The sequence below is a fragment of the Microplitis mediator genome, chromosome 2 (assembly GCF_029852145.1).
Source record: "Microplitis mediator isolate UGA2020A chromosome 2, iyMicMedi2.1, whole genome shotgun sequence".
NCBI classification, from domain to species: Eukaryota; Metazoa; Arthropoda; class Insecta; order Hymenoptera; family Braconidae; genus Microplitis; species Microplitis mediator.
This window is the reverse complement of record NC_079970.1, coordinates 5,172,931-5,192,328: the sequence shown is the minus strand read 5'-3', so window position 1 is coordinate 5,192,328 and position 19,398 is coordinate 5,172,931. Positions and strand designations below refer to the sequence as shown.

At 28.1% G+C, this 19,398-nt stretch overlaps 6 protein-coding genes across 6 annotated transcripts; 2 read left to right on the top strand and 4 right to left on the bottom strand.

Moving 5' to 3' along the window:
- Positions 1 to 384: 384 nt before the first annotated feature.
- On the bottom strand, positions 385 to 7,082 carry LOC130678625 (uncharacterized). The gene is made up of 9 exons (XM_057485956.1): positions 6,496 to 7,082; positions 6,043 to 6,244; positions 5,855 to 5,963; positions 5,626 to 5,727; positions 5,288 to 5,552; positions 3,706 to 4,431; positions 3,200 to 3,624; positions 2,925 to 3,132; positions 385 to 2,842 (listed from the first exon to the last, which is right to left on the bottom strand). The coding sequence occupies exons 1-9, from the start codon at positions 6,521 to 6,523 to the stop codon at positions 2,616 to 2,618; spliced, it is 2,292 nt and encodes a 763-aa protein (XP_057341939.1). The 5' UTR covers positions 6,524 to 7,082; the 3' UTR covers positions 385 to 2,615.
- A 752-nt stretch (positions 7,083 to 7,834) lies between these two features.
- On the bottom strand, positions 7,835 to 8,546 carry LOC130678632 (transmembrane protein 203). Its single transcript, XM_057485972.1, has one exon. It carries the CDS (start codon positions 8,544 to 8,546, stop codon positions 8,133 to 8,135), a length of 414 nt encoding a protein of 137 aa, XP_057341955.1. The 3' UTR covers positions 7,835 to 8,132.
- Positions 8,547 to 8,628: 82 nt separating this feature from the next.
- On the bottom strand, positions 8,629 to 10,054 carry LOC130678631 (ribonuclease P protein subunit p20). Its single transcript, XM_057485970.1, has 3 exons — positions 9,745 to 10,054; positions 9,512 to 9,680; positions 8,629 to 8,768 (listed from the first exon to the last, which is right to left on the bottom strand). Exons 1-3 carry the CDS (start codon positions 9,895 to 9,897, stop codon positions 8,650 to 8,652), a joined length of 441 nt encoding a protein of 146 aa, XP_057341953.1. The 5' UTR covers positions 9,898 to 10,054; the 3' UTR covers positions 8,629 to 8,649.
- A 46-nt stretch (positions 10,055 to 10,100) lies between these two features.
- LOC130678627 (cleavage stimulation factor subunit 1) lies at positions 10,101 to 12,749 on the top strand. Its single transcript, XM_057485963.1, has 4 exons — positions 10,101 to 10,345; positions 10,414 to 11,311; positions 11,379 to 11,472; positions 12,274 to 12,749. The coding sequence occupies exons 1-4, from the start codon at positions 10,254 to 10,256 to the stop codon at positions 12,516 to 12,518; spliced, it is 1,329 nt and encodes a 442-aa protein (XP_057341946.1). The 5' UTR covers positions 10,101 to 10,253; the 3' UTR covers positions 12,519 to 12,749.
- A 1,042-nt stretch (positions 12,750 to 13,791) lies between these two features.
- LOC130678630 (clumping factor B) lies at positions 13,792 to 17,379 on the top strand. The gene is made up of 4 exons (XM_057485969.1): positions 13,792 to 13,932; positions 14,745 to 14,849; positions 15,019 to 15,667; positions 15,757 to 17,379. The coding sequence occupies exons 1-3, from the start codon at positions 13,876 to 13,878 to the stop codon at positions 15,628 to 15,630; spliced, it is 774 nt and encodes a 257-aa protein (XP_057341952.1). The 5' UTR covers positions 13,792 to 13,875; the 3' UTR covers positions 15,631 to 15,667; positions 15,757 to 17,379.
- A 463-nt stretch (positions 17,380 to 17,842) lies between these two features.
- Positions 17,843 to 19,252, bottom strand: LOC130678633 (DNA-directed RNA polymerase II subunit RPB9). The gene is made up of 3 exons (XM_057485973.1): positions 18,900 to 19,252; positions 18,216 to 18,289; positions 17,843 to 18,141 (listed from the first exon to the last, which is right to left on the bottom strand). The coding sequence occupies exons 1-3, from the start codon at positions 19,026 to 19,028 to the stop codon at positions 17,952 to 17,954; spliced, it is 393 nt and encodes a 130-aa protein (XP_057341956.1). The 5' UTR covers positions 19,029 to 19,252; the 3' UTR covers positions 17,843 to 17,951.
- Positions 19,253 to 19,398: the final 146 nt, after the last annotated feature.

Genomic DNA, 19,398 nt, shown 5'->3' with positions numbered 1-19,398 from the left:
CTACTTTTTGACATATCGATAAGGCACCAATATGTTGGTTGACAAAATGATCAGAAATTTATCTCATCGAAAAAATGTCTACTTTTTAATTGAAATAAGACAGGAAAACAACAGAATTCTCTGTCTTCGGAACCAGCATTTGCATGTCGTATTTATACCAAAAAAGATGACTTTGGGACAAAAAAAATTGTCTTATCCTTTTATATAAAAGACATCTTTAAGACATCTTAAAATTGTTTCTGTGCTACTCGGGAAGGTTGTCGTTTCTTTTTTATTAATTAATAAAATTTTAATACTGTCATTACAATTAAAAGTCATTTCATATTTTTAAAAAGTCGGGGACACTATCTGAGAATGCCCTCAACAACGACTATTGATATAAATGATTAATGAATTTCAATTGCCATACATATTATTTTCATCAATATTACAATTACCTTTTTTTGTTTCAAGTTTATTGATATCTAATCGCTTTAAACTTTCACTACTAATTTCAGTGAAAAATTAAAAAAAAAATTTAATTTTCATAATTTATTTTCCAGTTTTTCTCATAACATTCAAACTAATCTATTGTTTTTAGAAAATACTCCAATAATTTTCCATAAATATATATATATATACTTGATACAATTTATCAATTTTATAAATATATGTTTACTCATTATTGTGCATCCAATCGTATACAAATAATATGATGACAAGTACTTTATATATATATTTTTTACATATAATTAGTATATGAAAATTTAATATATTATTGTATTAATATTCAAATATCTTATATATTATTATTATTATTATAGTTTTAATACATAAACATTTAAAGTCGATAACACGAATATTTTTGGCACATCAAACATCTATTATATCATGATATATTTATTTACTTTTAAAATAATAATGCTGAGTGTTTTCCAATAGCGTATTACGTGTAATTATTTGTTGAAGAGGTATTCAAGTATGATTTGTTTTGTACTTGGATGAAAGAGATTGATTTATTAAATAATAATTAACACACATTATATATTTATATACATATATGTGTGTAGGTACTTATACATTTATATTATCACTGATGAAACATAAAATTAACATTTCAGAAACTTTAAACATCAGGATGTATATCACAATTATAGAATCACAACACTGGTATATATATATGTATATGTATATTATTTATTAATATTAAAAACGTTTGATTGAACGATGATGAACAGTTAGGGCACTTGGAAGTTTGGTTTCGAAGAGTATACAAACCATATATATATATTTTTAAGAAGAAATATCAAAGGGAATTTATATATTATATGTCTTTAGAATTTTAAATTCTTTTTTTTATTTTATTATTACGATTAAAAATCTATTTACGGTAAGATATTAAAGTCCTCATTTTCTCTCTTTTTTTTTTTTGTTTTTTTTCTTCTTTGTAAAATTAATAAATTATTGTTTGAGCCATTTGAGGATTAGTACAAAAATAAATTATGATACTGAAGTTAGCCGACGTCTAATAATTTGTGGATTTTTTTTTTTAAACAATAAATTATTAAAAAAAAAATATTTGAAAAAATTGCACCTTTAGTTTTTTAAATTTTCTACGTGTGCATATTTTTATCTTCATTTTTTGTTTTAAATTAAGTCGTTGAAATAAAAATTCGAAAATTTTTAACTGTCTGCTAACTTCAGGATCATAAATAAATTAACTTAAACCATTCAATGGTTTTTTAACTTTTTTTTTTTTATAAAAATTAAAAAAAAAATATGGTCTATTGTATACAAAATAAAATTATTTTTTCTTCATGTTTTGAACCTGCGTGTGATAGATTAAATTAATTAAATTTTAAATAAAAACCTTTACATTAACTATTTTTTTTTTTTTCTTAATCAATGAACACAATTATTTATTCTTTAGAATCAATACCGATATATATTTAACAATCTGGACAATAATATCAACCGACTTTGCATTATATTTATTAATTTAATGAAACAACTTTTTCAACGAGTAAAAGTTATGTTCCCAGGCTAAAGATGATAGATATTTTCAATAGTCTCATGATTATCAACGGAAAAATTATATTTTTTTTGTCAAAAAGATTGACTTTTGTTGACACATTATATTATCCACTTGAATAAAAGTAATAGTAATAATTTTGGCATATTTTTTTTTCGAAATACGTATTGCTTATTTTCATTACAGCCATTCTCAGACACCCCCCCTCCCTCCAGTTTTTTAAAATTGTCAATGACTTTTAATTGTAATGAACGTATTCAAATTTTGATAATTAATTTAAAAAAATTTAAAGCATTAATTGAAAAAAGGGCAGCGTAATTACGATCTCACCGAGACATAGATTTTTTATCAAATAAATTACAGTTGATATCAATTAGAAATCACATAAAATTTTGAAAATATTTCAGTAAAATTTTCATGTCATCATAATTTTTCTCGGCGAAATTGTAACTGTCCTTTTTTAAATTAACACTAAAATTTTTTTAAATTAATTACAAAAATTTTAATACGGTCATTACAGTTGAAAGTAATTTAAAATTTAAAAAAAGTGTAGGGCACTGTCTGAGAATGCCCTTAATTATATTACAGATAATATAATATATATTTATATATAAGGATTATCTCGCTGTTTAAAACGATAGCTACTGTTGTAATTATTAAAATACTGATGCCTTGGGCTCATTGAAGATTGTTTAGTTATACTTGCCATACAGCAGCCCATTATCAGTTCCAACCCACGACAAATAGTCTGATAAATGAGCCAAGGTAGCGGTTTCGGATACTTAACAGCCTCCAAACGTTCTCCATAGTTTAAAGTTTCGCCTAATAAACCTGATAGTAATAATAATCAATCGATTAATTACCATTATAATTATTATTATAAATAAATCAATAGAGTGAAAATAATATTTACCATATGGTCCGAATATTCTTGCAATATCTACAATGCAGAGAACTATTCCCAAGATAGCTGTTGCATAAATAACGTGAAGAACTCGGCGTATTTGTGATTTACGACCAGCTCCGCAGGATGATTCTATTTGAAGTGGGATGTCTGTTTTAGCACGATTGACATTGGCAATGTGATTTAGAATTGCGTGAAGAGTAAAGTCGCTTCCTCCCTAAAAAAAATTTGAATAAAATATTTTAAATTTATCAATAATATCAATAATAATAATAATTTATTACTCCATTTCGATCAGATGCTGAGTTATCAGGTAATAAACTGCTCTCAGCAGTTATATCTTGATCGTCTTTAAACTTGTCGATATTTTTCCATGATAAACTTTTTTTACGTCCTTTATTATCTTCTTCCTTTAATTTTGGCTTATCATTATTCATTAGTGCAGCCTTTTCATTACAACAATCATGTTGGTCTGAATCTGATTCCGACTTATTTTCCAATATTTCCATCTTAGGTACTACTGTACTCTGAAAGTGTGTCGGGCTTTTATCCAAGGTCTTTATACTGACGTCACTGGTACGACGGTTTGTAAATAGTGGTCGCATTTGAGCGAAATCAGAAGTACGTCTATAAGAAACATCTGAGTTACGTCGAGATTCGGGTACTTTAACAGCAGCTAGACCACCTAAATCGGAATTTCTTCGCGAACCTAGTGTGTAATATAATAATATTATTAATAAATGAATAAATAAATAAAAAAAATTGTTATTTATTTAGATAAAATATTTACTACTAGGACTTATATCGAGAACTTGAGGTAATCTTGTTGTCGGATCATCAGTCGGTAGCATTCTCTTGGGTGTTCGATTACCAAAATCTGAATTTCTTCTCAACTTAGTGGCAAATTGTGAAGTCCGATTTTTTTCATGAGTAAAATCAGAACATCTTCGAAGATCTTTGGAGCTACCGGTCGGTGTTGTTATGTCTGAATTTCTCCTTAATATTCCTTCAGGTGTAATTGGTGTAGTTGGTCTGTCAGAAACAGGAGAACTTTTTTTTTCATTAATTGATGTTTCATCTTGTTCATTTATAAATTTAACGCTGGTTGTCGAATTTCTACGTGATTCGCGTGCTGATGCTGATACGTCACTACCTCTACGGCTGCTAGCTAATGAACTTCGACGACTTGGACACGATACTGTTATTATTGGAAGAACTCCTGTTGGAGTCGGAGTTGGTGGTCTTACATATACTTCTGGGACAGTTGATGTTGGTTGTTGCGATTGCTGATAATTGTTATAATCTTTATTATTTTTTGTATTTGATATTGCTGTCGAACTGTTAAATTGGTCCCTTTTTTCATTATCCATTTTATTATTGGTATCACTGCAATTTATATTTATTATTTCAGTATCTTCAGACTTTGTTCTTTGACTAAACAATGTGGGAACGAGAGCTGCAGCAACAGAGGTAGCGAGATTATTGTATGGAGCCAGTATTGCTAATTGCATTATACCTAATTAGTGATACAAAATATTGAAATTAAATAAATAAAAAAACAATAATAATAATAATATGATCCTGAAGTTAGCCAACGTCAACTTTTTGGATTTATTTAAAAACGATAAAAAAAAAATATTTCAAAAAATTTCACATAATTTTTGTAATTTTATTCATGTGCATATTTTTAGTTTTTTTTTTTAACTTCCCGCAATGAAAGTTTTCAAAAAGAGGGAAGTTATTGGATTCGGTCCGATTTTCACAAACTGAGTTTTCATCAGATCGGAAGCTATGCCGACTATTTCCGGGTGGACGTCCGGCCGTGTGTGTAAACTTTTTTCGTCCGATATCTTTGAAATGTTCGTTTGATTCGTTCCAAAGATATCGTCGGAAAAAATTATTTTTTGTCAGCGAAATGTATGTTCAGTCAAGTCTAACAGTTTTTTGAGCTCGAAGACAAGAAATTTTTTTTCATGCACTTCTACGCTTTTCCAGAAGACTTGTCTGATACCCCCGAGGCCTCCAAGCATCCAACGGACGACTTAATTTTGGTCAGGATCGCCATCTAAGAAATTCTACAGATAACCCGTACGGAAAAAGTATATATCCGTATATATTCGGGCAAATCTGAATATATGCCGCATATATGAGACATATATTTAATTTTGCCCGTATATATCCCGGATATACTTTTTTCGTACGGGTAATCTAGACTCAGCTCCCTAATCTAGTTCGAAAACAGCGGGAAGTTTTTGGGCTGGCCCACAGGGTCACTCGTTTTTCAAATTTTTTTTTGATTTGTTGAAAAAAAAAACCGAAAATTGTTAACTGTCTGCTAACTTCAAGATCATCGAATAATAATAAAGTAATACCCTTTTGATTGCCCAATGAATTGTCCCGTATAAGCGCATTACTTGGTAAAGTTCTTACTATATCCATGGCTTTGTAGCCGGCGTGAAGAAATGTCAGGTACAATATAATACTCCAAATAAGAAATAACGTTTGTACAACGTACTTAGTTATGTAGTGATTATGAAAAGCCAAGGCAACATCGCTTGCAATAACGAATGAAAAATGTGAAGTTATAACAAAACTCAACCATGATTCTTTTTGTAATTTTGAAGGGCCAAATTTAATCTGTTGAAAATTCATTTTATTTAAATTATTATTATCATATTTATTTATTTATTTATTATTATTATTATATTACTTGGGTGAGTTGAAGGAAGGCCAATTGGACGAGGCAAAAGGCCGAGGTCACGCAAGGAAATCCAATGTCCCACATTATTGAGCCAATTACTTTCGGCATTGTCTAAAATAACATTTTACTTATTTCAATATCCAATTATTTAACATTTATATATTATTTACTAATGCTAATTTAAATTAAATAATATTTATTATTATTATTATCATTATTAGTTTAAAATAATATTTACCTCTTGAAGATTGTAAGGATCGATAAATAGACAGCCACTTCGAGATGCTCCAAGAAGACACAAAAATACATTAATTGTTGTCATAAAAGGCCGACTAGAAATTAGCGACCTACAAAAAAAAATTATTATTGGCGAAATAAAAAAAATAATTCCAAGTAATCAAATCAGATTTAAAATATCAATGTCACCTTAAATTTAAAATTGAAAAGAGAGTATAGAAACTCAGTACAAAGAAAAGACACGCAAACCCGTAGGAGTGTAAAGGAAAAATCCATTTCAAATTATTATTAACTGCAGCCCAGGATGGGGCAGTTACAAGAATTTCGTCAACTGATAAACTTGTCGAATTGCCGCAATTTTGGCCCGGTTGTGACGTCGTCGCATTTGTACCTGATAAAAAAATTTCTTTTCATTATCTACAACTATTACTAAATATAAATACACACTATGTTTTTTATCGAACTTGTTATAATATCCAAAAAAAAATAATAATCAATCAATAGCAACAGATACTGCGTATTTATATCATCTTCTCTATTTAAATTTATATTGAATGGTAGAATAATACAGAGAAAGGAAGATTGAGTAATTGAACTATAAATAAAGAAAATAAAAATATGTCTATGAAATATATTATTAACCATAAGTCCAATCAGGAAGTCTATCCATAATCTCTTGAATGCAGCTCACCACACATCACTAGATTGCCCTTTTTAACTGGTCGTAGTATTTGGACCAATATATTAGATGATGTATCGTGTGAGGCAGACAGTAGTCAGTAGTCAGTCGATCTTTTGGGCAGACAAGCAGTAGGCAGGCAGGCAGACAGACAAGCAAATAAACAGGCAAGCAAGCAAGCAAGCAGATGAGGCACTCACTACTGCTCACAATTGCTCACTGTTGCTCACTACTGCTCACTACTAAAACAAGTTGCAAAGTGCAGCGGCAGCAACAGGCTTTGCTGGCTATAGTGCTTAAATTTTCACCCCTACTACAACCCCAAGAGAGACAGATTCTCTGTCTCCCTTGAGCTGGGAAATATTGATCTTGTTCTTGAGAGAGGATGGATGGAGGATGGAAGAGGGTGGACATGAGTGTAAAAAGGTGTACAAGGGTATCAGAGAGAAAGAGAAAGAAGGGGTAGCGGTGGTGGTGTTATCCACCTGACATCCCCGACATGCCCAGACTCCATAGTGCTCCATAGGTTCACTTGGGTTTGCTACTGCTGTTACTTTTTAGATTCTTTATTTTTGAGATAAAATTTATCTATTAATAACCACATTTAGTTTATCATTATAAATTTATCATTGTACTTAAAAAAACAATTAAAATATAGAATGTAATTAAAAAAGTTTTGTTAGCAACTCTTGCATAAGATAGTTGTTTGAATTCTCATAAAATTTTAAAACCGATAGGACGACCCAGTTATCTCAGCTAGATATTGCTGCTACAACTTTATCGCCGCCTCTAAACTTACTATATATTACACAGCTTCAATATAAACTTGTAAATACGATCTATAACTATATAAAATTTACTAATTTATTTACAGCCAGAGATTTATTATCATTTTAATTTTTATCAAGTAGAATTACATGATATGGTAATGAAACTCGGTCGCTTAAACAATGCACAGACAAAATTGTATATATACAGGATGACGATTATCATCTTTCGATCGATTATTGACTGTCTATATTTAGATTTTAATTACATGATTGCTATGATCGATGACACGATTTCATTAAATTTTAACAAATAATAAAAATTCATTATACCAGAATACCTACTACACGCTAAGACATTCTAAAAATACTTCAAAGATAAACTACACACATCAATATATATGTATATGTATACTAGGAAAAAAGAGAAGATAAAAAATGTTAAACTGATGGTTAAATAGCCGTACGTAAATGGATTCAAAGTATATAATATGTAAATAAACTTAAATAAGAAAAAACATTTTTTTTTTCTCATAATAAATAGAAAAATTATTCATTTATTTACTAATAATAATAGTATTATTATTAAATTTACAGTATACAAATATCTTAGCATTATATATTTACAAAAGAACGAAAAATAAAAAAAAAATGTTGATTAAACTGTCGATGTACATAATAAAAGGAAGTATTTGTACAGTTATTATTAAAAATATTTAAAATATATGATGAATTGTATGTTATCTAAACTCAACGTCAAAATAAGTAGCCGCTGGACCGCAAGAAAATACGACAATCGATGCCTGGATATTTTCTTGACTACGATACGTTGGTCAATGAAGTTGACAAGCCCTTACCGCGACCAATTGAAGCAGAATAAATACCGGACTCAATACTTCTGAATATTCAAGACTACTTTGACCAGATAATTTTTTGCACAATAAATATTTAAATACAAATATCAATAATAGTGATACTAAACTCCACAACGCACGTAATATTCCGGTTTTAATCATACCTTCCATGTGCATTCTTATAAATATTATAGCACAAAAATATGTATTTAGTCCATCAGCTATAAATAATGGGGAAAATACTATCCACCAGCCTGAGTAACCCAAAAAATAATGCTCGTCTAATTTCAGAGCTAGTAATATTGTAAATATTGTCACCGATAAAAGATTTATCCATATTTCAAATATTGTTAATCCTAACCAATGGACTAATTCATTTAATGAGAATATCATTTTTGTTATTTTTTTTTTATTAAACGAAAGACATGACAGTTAAATTAGTAATTTTTTTTACTAAAGTTTTGTTTATAAATAAAACGAGGAATTTACTTAGTACTTAACTAGAATATTTAAAAGGACCTACAAGTACTGTTCTAAATACTCTAATGTGCGTTGATGAATTAAATCGACTATTTAATTTGTAGTCTCCTTCATCTGTCAATGGTTCAAGATTATCTGAAAAATATATTTAATTACTCACACAATTAATCAATAGTTAATAGTTAAAAATAAGATTAGAGACTTAGTATCCACTCAGGGAACTAGTACCCGATCAATGAACTAGTACCCAATCAATAAACTAGTACCCGATCAATGAACCAGTACCCAATCAATAAACTAGTACCCGATCAATGAACCAGTACCAGATCAATGAACCAGTACCAGATCAATGAACCAGTACCAGATCAATGAACCAGTACCAGATCAATGAGCTAGTACTCGATCAATGAATAAGTACCAGATCAATGAACTAGTACCTGATCAAGCAACTAGTACCCGATTAAGAAACTTGTACCCGATCGAGAAACTAATACTTAATCAGAAAATTAGTAACCGATCAGGAAACTAGTACCAGATCAATGAACTAATACCCGATCAAAAAACTAGTACCCGATCAAGGAACTAGTACCCGATTAAGAAACTTGTACCCGATCGAGAAACTAATACTTAATCAGAAAATTAGTAACCGATCAGGAAACTAGTACTAGATCAATGAATTAATACCCGATCACGAATTAGTACCAGATCAATGAACTAGTACCCAATCAAGGAATTAGTACCTGATTACTCATATGTTTGTATATCTATATTTACTAAATATTGATATATAAATACATGGAGTGATCTAGCACTAGTTCCCTGATCAGATACTAAGGTTTTTACTTTATTTAAAAAAAAAAAAAAAAAAAACCAATTACCAGTTAATTGGACTGTGCCAGTACGAACATCTAGACCCAGGGTACCTTGATGAATAGATTGTAACTTTAATGCTAATTCATAAGCTCTATATTGAGCAGCACCAAGACCATGAATGACTAATTCCGTTTCTCCAGAATCAAATAATTTTTCACATTTTTTAATTTGTGCCTGTAAATAAAATATGGTATAGGTTAGCAAACTGAAAAATAAATATTTAACTTAAAAAAATTACCTCAATGCTCGATTTATTTGACACATAAATATCTTTTTTTCTTCTAGGAAAAGATGGAGGAGTTGTTTTTTTCAATATATAATCCGAATTTATTTTTAATTTATTAGTTTTTTTATTTATATTTTCTTCATTTATTTCACTCGCCTCGTCCATATTCTAGCATTTTTTTTATCAATTTCTCTATTTAATTTTTATTTATAATAGATCACGTGGTTTTTTATTAACCAATAAAGAAAATAAACAATTATTTCCGTTAGATTTGGATTACTGTCCAATAAAAATTAACCATTAGAACGTGAACGTAAATGTAAAATAACTTTTTACACCACGATTGTGTCTGCAAGTCGATGACAAAAAACACAACAACTCAACTTAACCTCAAACTTCCCAATAAATCAACAATAATTTTTCCGGTTCCATCTTCCACTTTTTTTACACGATTTATTGACAATATATTTAATTAATTTATCATTTATAGCAAAAGTTAATTGTTCAAAAAAATTTAAAAAATGACTACAGAAAACAGCGGAATAAAAGAACCGGAAATAGATAAAAAAAATGTTATAAAAAACAGAGAACTTCTCTACAGAATGATAATCAGGTAAATATTAAATTTATTATTAATTATTATTATTAACGAGAGTAAAAATAAAAATAATTAATTTGCAGTCAGTTATTTTACGATGGACATCAGACACTTGCCGTACAATTATCAAATTTAACTCAAGCAGAACCACCATGTCCACCATCAGACAGATTGTTGCATTTGATGCTAATTGGTATGGCCAATGAGCCAGACCGTTCAAAAAAAGACAATATAAATGCAGTGTCATTCAATAATTTTGAAAACACTCTTGGACCTGGATTGGATCTCGAATATGAAACGGAAACTCAAACACAGGCACCTGAACCAGCTCAATATGAAACTGCTTATGTTACATCGCATAAAGGTAACTGTCGTGCTGGAGCATTTTCACCAGATGGACAATTGATAGCAACTGGTTCAGTGGACGCGTCTATTAAAATACTTGATGTTGATAGAATGTTGGCAAAGTCTGCACCAGATGAAATGGTACCTGCTGACCAGGCTGCTGGTCATCCAGTTATTAGAACACTTTATGATCATTTAGAGGAAGTCACCTGCTTAGAATTCCACCCACGCGAGCCTATTTTGGTGTCTGGCAGTCGTGATTTTTCGATAAAATTATTTGACTACAGTAAAGCGAGTGTTAAAAAAGCATTTCGCACAATAAATGACGCTGATCAAATTCGTTGCCTGTCATTTCATCCAACTGGAGATTTTTTGGTTGTTGGAACAAATAATCCAGTTGTTCGTCTTTATGATGTAAATACGGCTCAATGTTTTGTTTGCAGTATACCCAATCAACAACACACTGGTGGTATCACCAGTATTAAATACTCGACAGATGCTAAAACTTATGCATCTGCTGGGAAAGATGGTAGCATTAAATTGTGGGATGGTGTTTCTAATAGATGTATAAATACGTTTGTTAAAGCACACGATGGTTACGAAGTTTGTTCTGTTGCATTTACAAGAAATGGAAAGGTTTGTATTTACATCATTAATACATGTACGTTTATTAATATAATAACAATTATTTTTTTTCAAATAGTATTTATTGTCATCCGGTAAGGATTCATTGATTAAATTATGGGAATTATCAACAAGCAGATGTTTGATAGCATACACAGGCGCCGGGACCACAGGTAATTGCTCATTATTGGACGTATTAATATTAATCATTATTACATTATATATTTTATCACATTCAAAAATTTTATTATCATCTATATTATTAAGAGAATAAGGAAAATTTTGTTTCAGCCATATATATGATAGAATAAGTCAATGTTACTAAATTTGGTATCGTTAGAAAGGTTTTAAATTTGTGCTTTTTCATAGTTTAAACTCTTTGTGATTGTCAAGTATTGAGATAAATTAATTTATTTATATCATTCGAATTGAATTTAAATTACGCGGGAAAAAAGAGGATCGTATTCATATTCTTTAGATAAATTAATATTTTTATTATTCTGTCACTGAATATATATAACTATTATACACATAATTAAGAGAAAATGAAAAAAATTTAGTCTATGCCATGTCTTCTATGATAATAAAAATTAAACAGATTTAATTTGGTATCAGTGAAAAAAAATATATTGGACGACTAATAAAAATATAAACCGTGTCAATTTTTTCTCAAGAATCTCATGATTATACAACCATCGAAATTAATAAATTTGCGAGTTAATGATGGTTTGTCTCATTAAATTTCAGTGATAATAAAAATAAATAAAAGATTCTAGAGTATAGATTTTAATAAACTGTTTAATTCAAATCATACTTAATAAATTTTCTAGAAATACTCGGGCAGTCATATAGTGACTGTAGGTTGCTCGTGATTATTATAATTATTATTATTATGTGATATAATATATGACTTTATGGCCAAATGAAATTTATTTATCTATCTATTATATATATAAAATAATAATTGTGTTTAGGTAAACAAGAGCACAAAGCTCAGGCAATATTCAATCACACTGAGGATTATGTAATGTTCCCTGACGAAGCAACGACGTCTCTCTGTGTTTGGAATTCCCGAAATGCATCTCGAAAACAATTATTGTCACTGGGTCACAATGGTCCAGTTCGACTAATTGTTCATTCACCGACAGCTCCCGCATTTTTAACCTGCAGCGATGATTTCAGAGCTAGATTTTGGTTCCGACGAATGCCTACCCATTAAAAACAGCGATCTACTTAAAAAATTAAAAAAAAATAAAAGATTTACAGCTGTGAATCTTTATTTTTGTATTTTTCGTGATAAATAATTACAACTGGATTTTATAAACCGATGTTTTATTTATTTTAAAATTCATAATAATTAAATTGAGTGTGGATGTAACTGACAAGTGGCAGTTTTTGAATTTTTCATTTAATAAATAAAATGTAAATAGAATAAAAATTTAAAAATGTGTATTAAGAAAATTTAAAAATCAGTACGCGCATTTTTTTTTAATTTATTAATTAATTAATCTATTTATTTCAAATTTATAAACTGTCACGTATCTGCTACATTCATACTCATAAATTCAAAATGAGTGTGAATGTAGCTGACAAGTGGCAATTTTTTAAATTTTTAAGTAAATAAATAAAATGTAAGTAGAATAAAAATTAAAAAATGCATACTAAGATGCAAAATAAGTACGCGCATTTTTTAAAATTTCAGTATTTTAATTAATTTATTAATTCAAAATTTATTAATTATCTGATGTCTGCTACATTCACACTCATAAATTCAAACGATACTGAAGTCAGCTGACATCTAATAATTTTTTGAATTTTTTAGAAAAGGTAAATTATAAAAAAAAAAAAATATTAAAAAAAATTGCACTTACAGATTTATAAATTTTCTGTATGTGCATATTTTTAGTTTTTTTATTTTTTAAATTAATCTGTTGAAAATAAAGAATTCAAAAATTATTAATTGTCTGTTAACTTCAGGATCATAAATTCAAATACAATAATCAGTTTGTTTTATTTTTTTCATCGAGTGTTTAATAATAAAATATTAAATTATTATTTAATAAATAATTTATTTTTTTAATTTTCAAGATTTACCAACGTGTATTAAAAAATATATACCCATTTAAAATAATAAATAAGTAAGAATAAAAAAAAATTAAATATACATGTCGTTATTATTGTGGAATTAAAAATTTTACTTTACTAATGACAACTACGACAATTACGATGACGATGACAATGACAGGAAGATCGGTTCAGAGAAATAGAGAAGATTGTTTTTGATGGTGGAGTTGTGTGCGTGTAATTCAAAGTATGTATGCGCGCGATGTCTCGTAGTTTAATTCCGGCCGTTTTTTTATTTCATTATCATCATTATTATTATTATTATTTTTTCCTTTAGGTGTATTGTCACGTCACACATCACGAACTCCCGCTCCGAGTTTAATGGTGTCACGTGACCCACGCTAACCGCCATCTTTGGTTATCGTATAAACAGTGCAACCGGGCGCAGTGCGAATTGCTGTTGATAAAATTATTAATTTTAGTGTGTTATTGTGTGATTGAGGTGCTAAGAAATGTCTGATATCAAGGCAGAAACCAAGAATGATAATAACATTGATGATGTGTCCAAGGTAAGTAGTTTAAATTCAAGTAAAATCCTTCGTCAAGCCGAGTTTTCATGCTGTAATACGGCGTGTGGGTATTCTCTTAAATACGGAATAACGCTCCTACATCTTTACTACTCATATAAATAATATCTTCATTTAATTACTCGTTATTATTTTTAATTTATTTCGTATATTATTTTAGGATTTTCTTATCATAGTAATTAACAATAATACATTAAGATTTATAATTGTGGAATTTTTTGAAGCTGCGCTGTACGTCCTTCATTGGCAAAGATGGTGGATGTTTTTTATTTTTGAGCCTTGTAACGAGAGTCGCTGCTCTCCACGCCGGCGACTCGGCATTCAAAAAGGCGGGAAATCATTTACCTCTATTTATCATCGGTCAATGTACTTTTACTATTATTATTATTATTTTATTTGTAACAACAAATATAAATAATAATTGCACTTATTTTAAATAATAAATTACATATATTACATTTTATGAGTATTCAAAATATATAACTACTAGTTATGGCTGTAGTTACAATCAAAGAAAATTTTACCAATTAATGGGCCATGAGTACCCCCATGGTTCAATGGTCTCGTCGATAGTCTTATCACTCTTTTGTAATTATCATTGTATGTATATACATATATATTTTTTTTCACTTAATCCTCTTAAGTAATTCAGTGATTTAATTAAGAGAGTACTCACTGATAGTTTAAATTACGCGGTTTTTATGCTTATTGGTATTATATATATTTTTTATGTATAATACTAGTTATATATTTAAATTGTTTATTTATTTTATGTTTTAAAATTTAAATTGAAGGACCAATCGGACGAAAAGCCAACTCCTACTAAAAACAAACGGAGCGGGTCAAAGAGGCTGTCAACTCTCGAACGAACTGCTCAGGAAGGCGAAGCTATTGCCAAGGTGTCTACAATTAATACTCATTATCATTATAATAATAATTAAAACATCAGGGACAATATATTAAAATATATTCATGGACAGCAGAATACATATTCCATTAAATTTTTAAATATACAGATAAGACACATTCTAGTTTTTAAAATATTAACGTTTATATTTTTATTTTAAGGGTCTGAGCACATCCAATGTTGAAGTTGAAGGCAGAAGACGCACTCGTAGTTCAGCTCGTGGTATCGCACCTTCAACACCTGCACCCTCACCGCCGAAGAAACAAAAAACAGAGCCCGTCTCAAAATCAACATCTGGAACTGGCCGTGGACGTGGCCGTCCAAAGAGACAGGAGAAAATAAGTGAAAATAATACAGATGACGAAGCGAACAATAAAAATGAAAAAATTGTTGAGGAAGAAAAAATGGAGGTAGATGAAGAAGCTAAAGATGAAAAGGACAGTAAAACGTCTGATCATGCGGTTGGTGAAAAAAATAGCGAGGAAAATACTGAAAGTAAAGATAATAATGGAGAGAAAGCAAGTCAGGCAAATTCCAAGGACGAAAAATCGACGGAAGAGTCGGAGAATTCGTCGATAACAGAATCTAAAATACCGTCAAATGCCAGTGAAGAAAAGAAAGATGATGAGGATGATGATGACGTCAAAGATAGCTCGGATTCAAGTCAAGATGCGACAGATGCTGCTGCACCTGATAACAAATCCGAACCACCAGCATCCACGGAGTCTCAAAATCCCTCCAACAAGACAACCACCGATGACAAAAAGGAATAACCTTTTTATTTAATATAAAATTCAATGTAATTTTCGCGTACGTTTATTTTTTACTAGACATTGTTTATATTTATTTCTTTATTTTTGTTATTTTAATTTTTCTTTTTTTTTTTTTTTTTTGTACAGGTATCAAGACGGGCGCACACCGGGGCTATAAAATCAAAGTCTCCACGTCTATTTTAATTAATTGACACCTTACATTGCTGTTTATCATTCATATCAACGTAATTGATAATAATTTTTATTTTTTCGAAAATTTTATTACTGTCATTTAAAAAGTAATACTTTAACTTTATATAAAAACAAAAAAACATTTATCAGATTAATGTTAATTTCCATAAATTTGATTTAGTTTTTCGTTGAAAATAATTATACTTTTTTATTTCAAAAGACTTAGAATATTATTGTCATATATAATATTTTATATTTGTATTATTATTTAAATTAGATTAATTATTTGTGTTTATTAATTTACGACAGCAATTAAAGGTGTAGAGCATACGTTGTTCATGTACATTAATAATATTGTAAAAAATATATTTAATATGGACTCGTAACAGAAAAAAAAAAAAAAAAAAAAAAATTATGGATATTTGAATACAATAATCTAATAATAATAATTATTATTACAATTAAAATCGACAAAGAAAATTTAAGTTTAATATAAAAGTAAAATACATGAAAAATTTATAATTTGACTATTAAAATTATAATAAAATCATAAAGATATAAATAAATAAATAATTTAATTAATTAATTAGTATAATAATTAAATTAAAATGGCAACTCAATCATATAATAATCATATAAATAACTTTCGGTACCATATTAAATATTTAAATATTATTGTGTATCTGAACGGTTGTGAGTGTACAGATAGATTATATGATTGATTGACTATATTTAGTAAATCCACTGTTAATGAGACATCAATCTAAAGGATTCACAATTTCAATAAGTATAAATTTAATATTATTATTAATAAAATTACATATTTATGTATTTTTATGACATTTCGCATATCGTGTCTACGTACACTTGACTAAGAAAAATAAATTTAATTATTATTTTTATTTTTGGATCGTAGTGGCTTCAATAGTTGATAATAAATATTATTTTCACGTGTTTTTCTTTAATATTTTTGAAACTGTATACATTAAAGTAAATGGCCTCAATGTAAAATAAAGAGTCAAATATTTCTAGTAAATTTATAGTTTTATTATTTTTATTATAACATTCAATAATTATTATCATGTACGAACAGTGCAATAATAAATAAAAAAAAATGGGTAACGAGTTCTTAAATGATAAATTAATTATACAATTATCTTTCTCACCGTCTGAATAAACATCACATTTTTCAAAAATTAATAGTAATTACGAGCGTACTTTTGAGTATAAATGGCATAAAATAAACAAATTTAAATTTATATTTAAAGTCAAAAAATGTCTAGGTCTCAAAAATTATTTAAGACGTTAAATAATAATAGTAATAGAACATGTAACTTATTAATTTAAACAATGTCATTATAACTGATAGTAAAATAAATTTTAAATAAAAAAAAGTGTCTCGTTCAGTGGGATTTAGATAACTAGCAACTAGTGTTAAACAATAGTTAAGTAATTATTGATATGAATAATATTAAATATATATATATACATCTATATATATAAATATAAATATATAAAACTTGTATTGAGATTTGCTCTTGAGATCAAGTGATATGTGTAATAAAAAAAATATATTAGCGTTTTATCTTATTAATATTAAATAGAAAAAAAAAAAAAAAAAAAGAAAAAAAAATTAAAAAAGTGAATAAAAAAACAAAAAAATATATGAGTGAGTCGTGAATGTAAGACAGATCAGTAATTTTTATACTCTCTTAAAACTTTAATTTTTCGGTTCAGGTTTTTTTTTCTTTGTTGTTTAGCCAATCTTACCGTAAGAGAATACGATCAAAACTTTTGATCCGATTGCTGTATCATTTTTATAAATAAAAAAACATGTAATTATCTAAGTAATTAATTACTGTTGGGAAAAATTTTCTTCTATTCTAGAGCAAACTGGTGATGATGAATATAATGATGCGAGATGATACTGTTCGACTTTTGTAACAAAATTGCTTCAATTAATAAAATAATTAAGAACATTTTTTTTTATTCATTACTCAATGTACTTTTTATAAATACATATAATATTTAATTGTAATAAAATATATTAAACAAACGCTGTTTTTTTTTTTTTATAATTTATTATTGAGAGAAAATATATAATTATTTAGTAAAAAATATCAGTAACATTACAGTAAATTAAAATTATTTTACTCGGTCCATCGATGAGTGCAATGTTGATTTGTGCAAACGTAATAAAGTCTCATTTCCTCTTCAGCTCGTCGTGTTTGAGCTTGAAAAAAAACCGCCTCTCTGTGATTACATTTCGGACATGGATGCTCCTCTGTCCTTGGTAACGTTGGATCAGATATCACATCAGCAACGATATGAGTCAGCTCACTGTTATCAAAAAACGTCATTATTAAAATTACTATCAACAATAATAAGTTTATCAATTATAAAATAATACTTACTCGATTTCGTGCATTATTTTGTTTACATAAATGCAATTACTGTCTGCCAATTGTTTAAAATCACAATTTCTACACTGCAATAATAAATTTTAAAGTTACAAATATATCAATGTCTATATTTTTATAACTAAGAATGCAGTAGATGTGAACGAGTGTGAATCTAGCAGACATCAGACAAATTTAAAATTATAAATAAATAGAGTAAATAATTAAAAAATAATATTTATAAAAAATGCACTTATTGATTTCAAAATTTTTTTAATGCGCATTTTTTAAAAACTTAATTTCATTAATTATTTACTCTATTTGTTATTCATTTCAAATTTGTCTGATGTCTGCTACATTCACACTCATTATGAAATAATGAAATTTAAAAAAATCAGCGCACATTAATTATTTAAAAAATTTTTAAAATTTCTAATTGTCAGTAAAACTCACGCTCGTATATTTTTATGTTTCTGAAGTTAGCAGACAATTAAAAATTCTCAAATTTTGTATTCGACGATTTAATTAAAAAAAAAAAATAATAAAAAATGCACATGTAGAAAATTAAAAAAACTGTAAGTGCAATTTTTTTTTAATATTTTTTTTTTAATTTATGGATTTTTAAAAAATTCAAAATTTAATAGACGTCGGCTAACTTCAGTATCATGTATTTTTGAGGTTATATATTTGTTAACTTACCGCATACATGAGTACTTTATTGTCTTTGTCCTCTTTTGGATACAACATATTATTACATTCTTGACAAAATCTTATACCAACAAAACCTGGACCATCATTATGAGAATCATAACTTGTCATTCGCGACATTTTTAATAATAATTTGAATTTAAAAAAAAACTTTAGGTTATAAAATGTCTGTAGATTCACGCAGTATAAATAATAATAGTAATAATAATAATAATAATATTAATAATAATAATAATAATAATAAGAATGGTGTCTTTCTGTAATATATGTATATATATATTGAAGAACGCAAATGCGTTTAATGTTTAATGCCGGTGCCGAGGGATCGATACTCAAAGAGAAAAAATTTAATTAACTCAGAAGCCAATCAAGAGACTGGAATATTTAATTACTTACAGCTGATTGGATGAAAGACGAAATATCCCTAGATGATGAATTAAAAAGAATTTGTCAAACGGAAGTCACGCATTGTAAGTTCGCCTAAAATTCA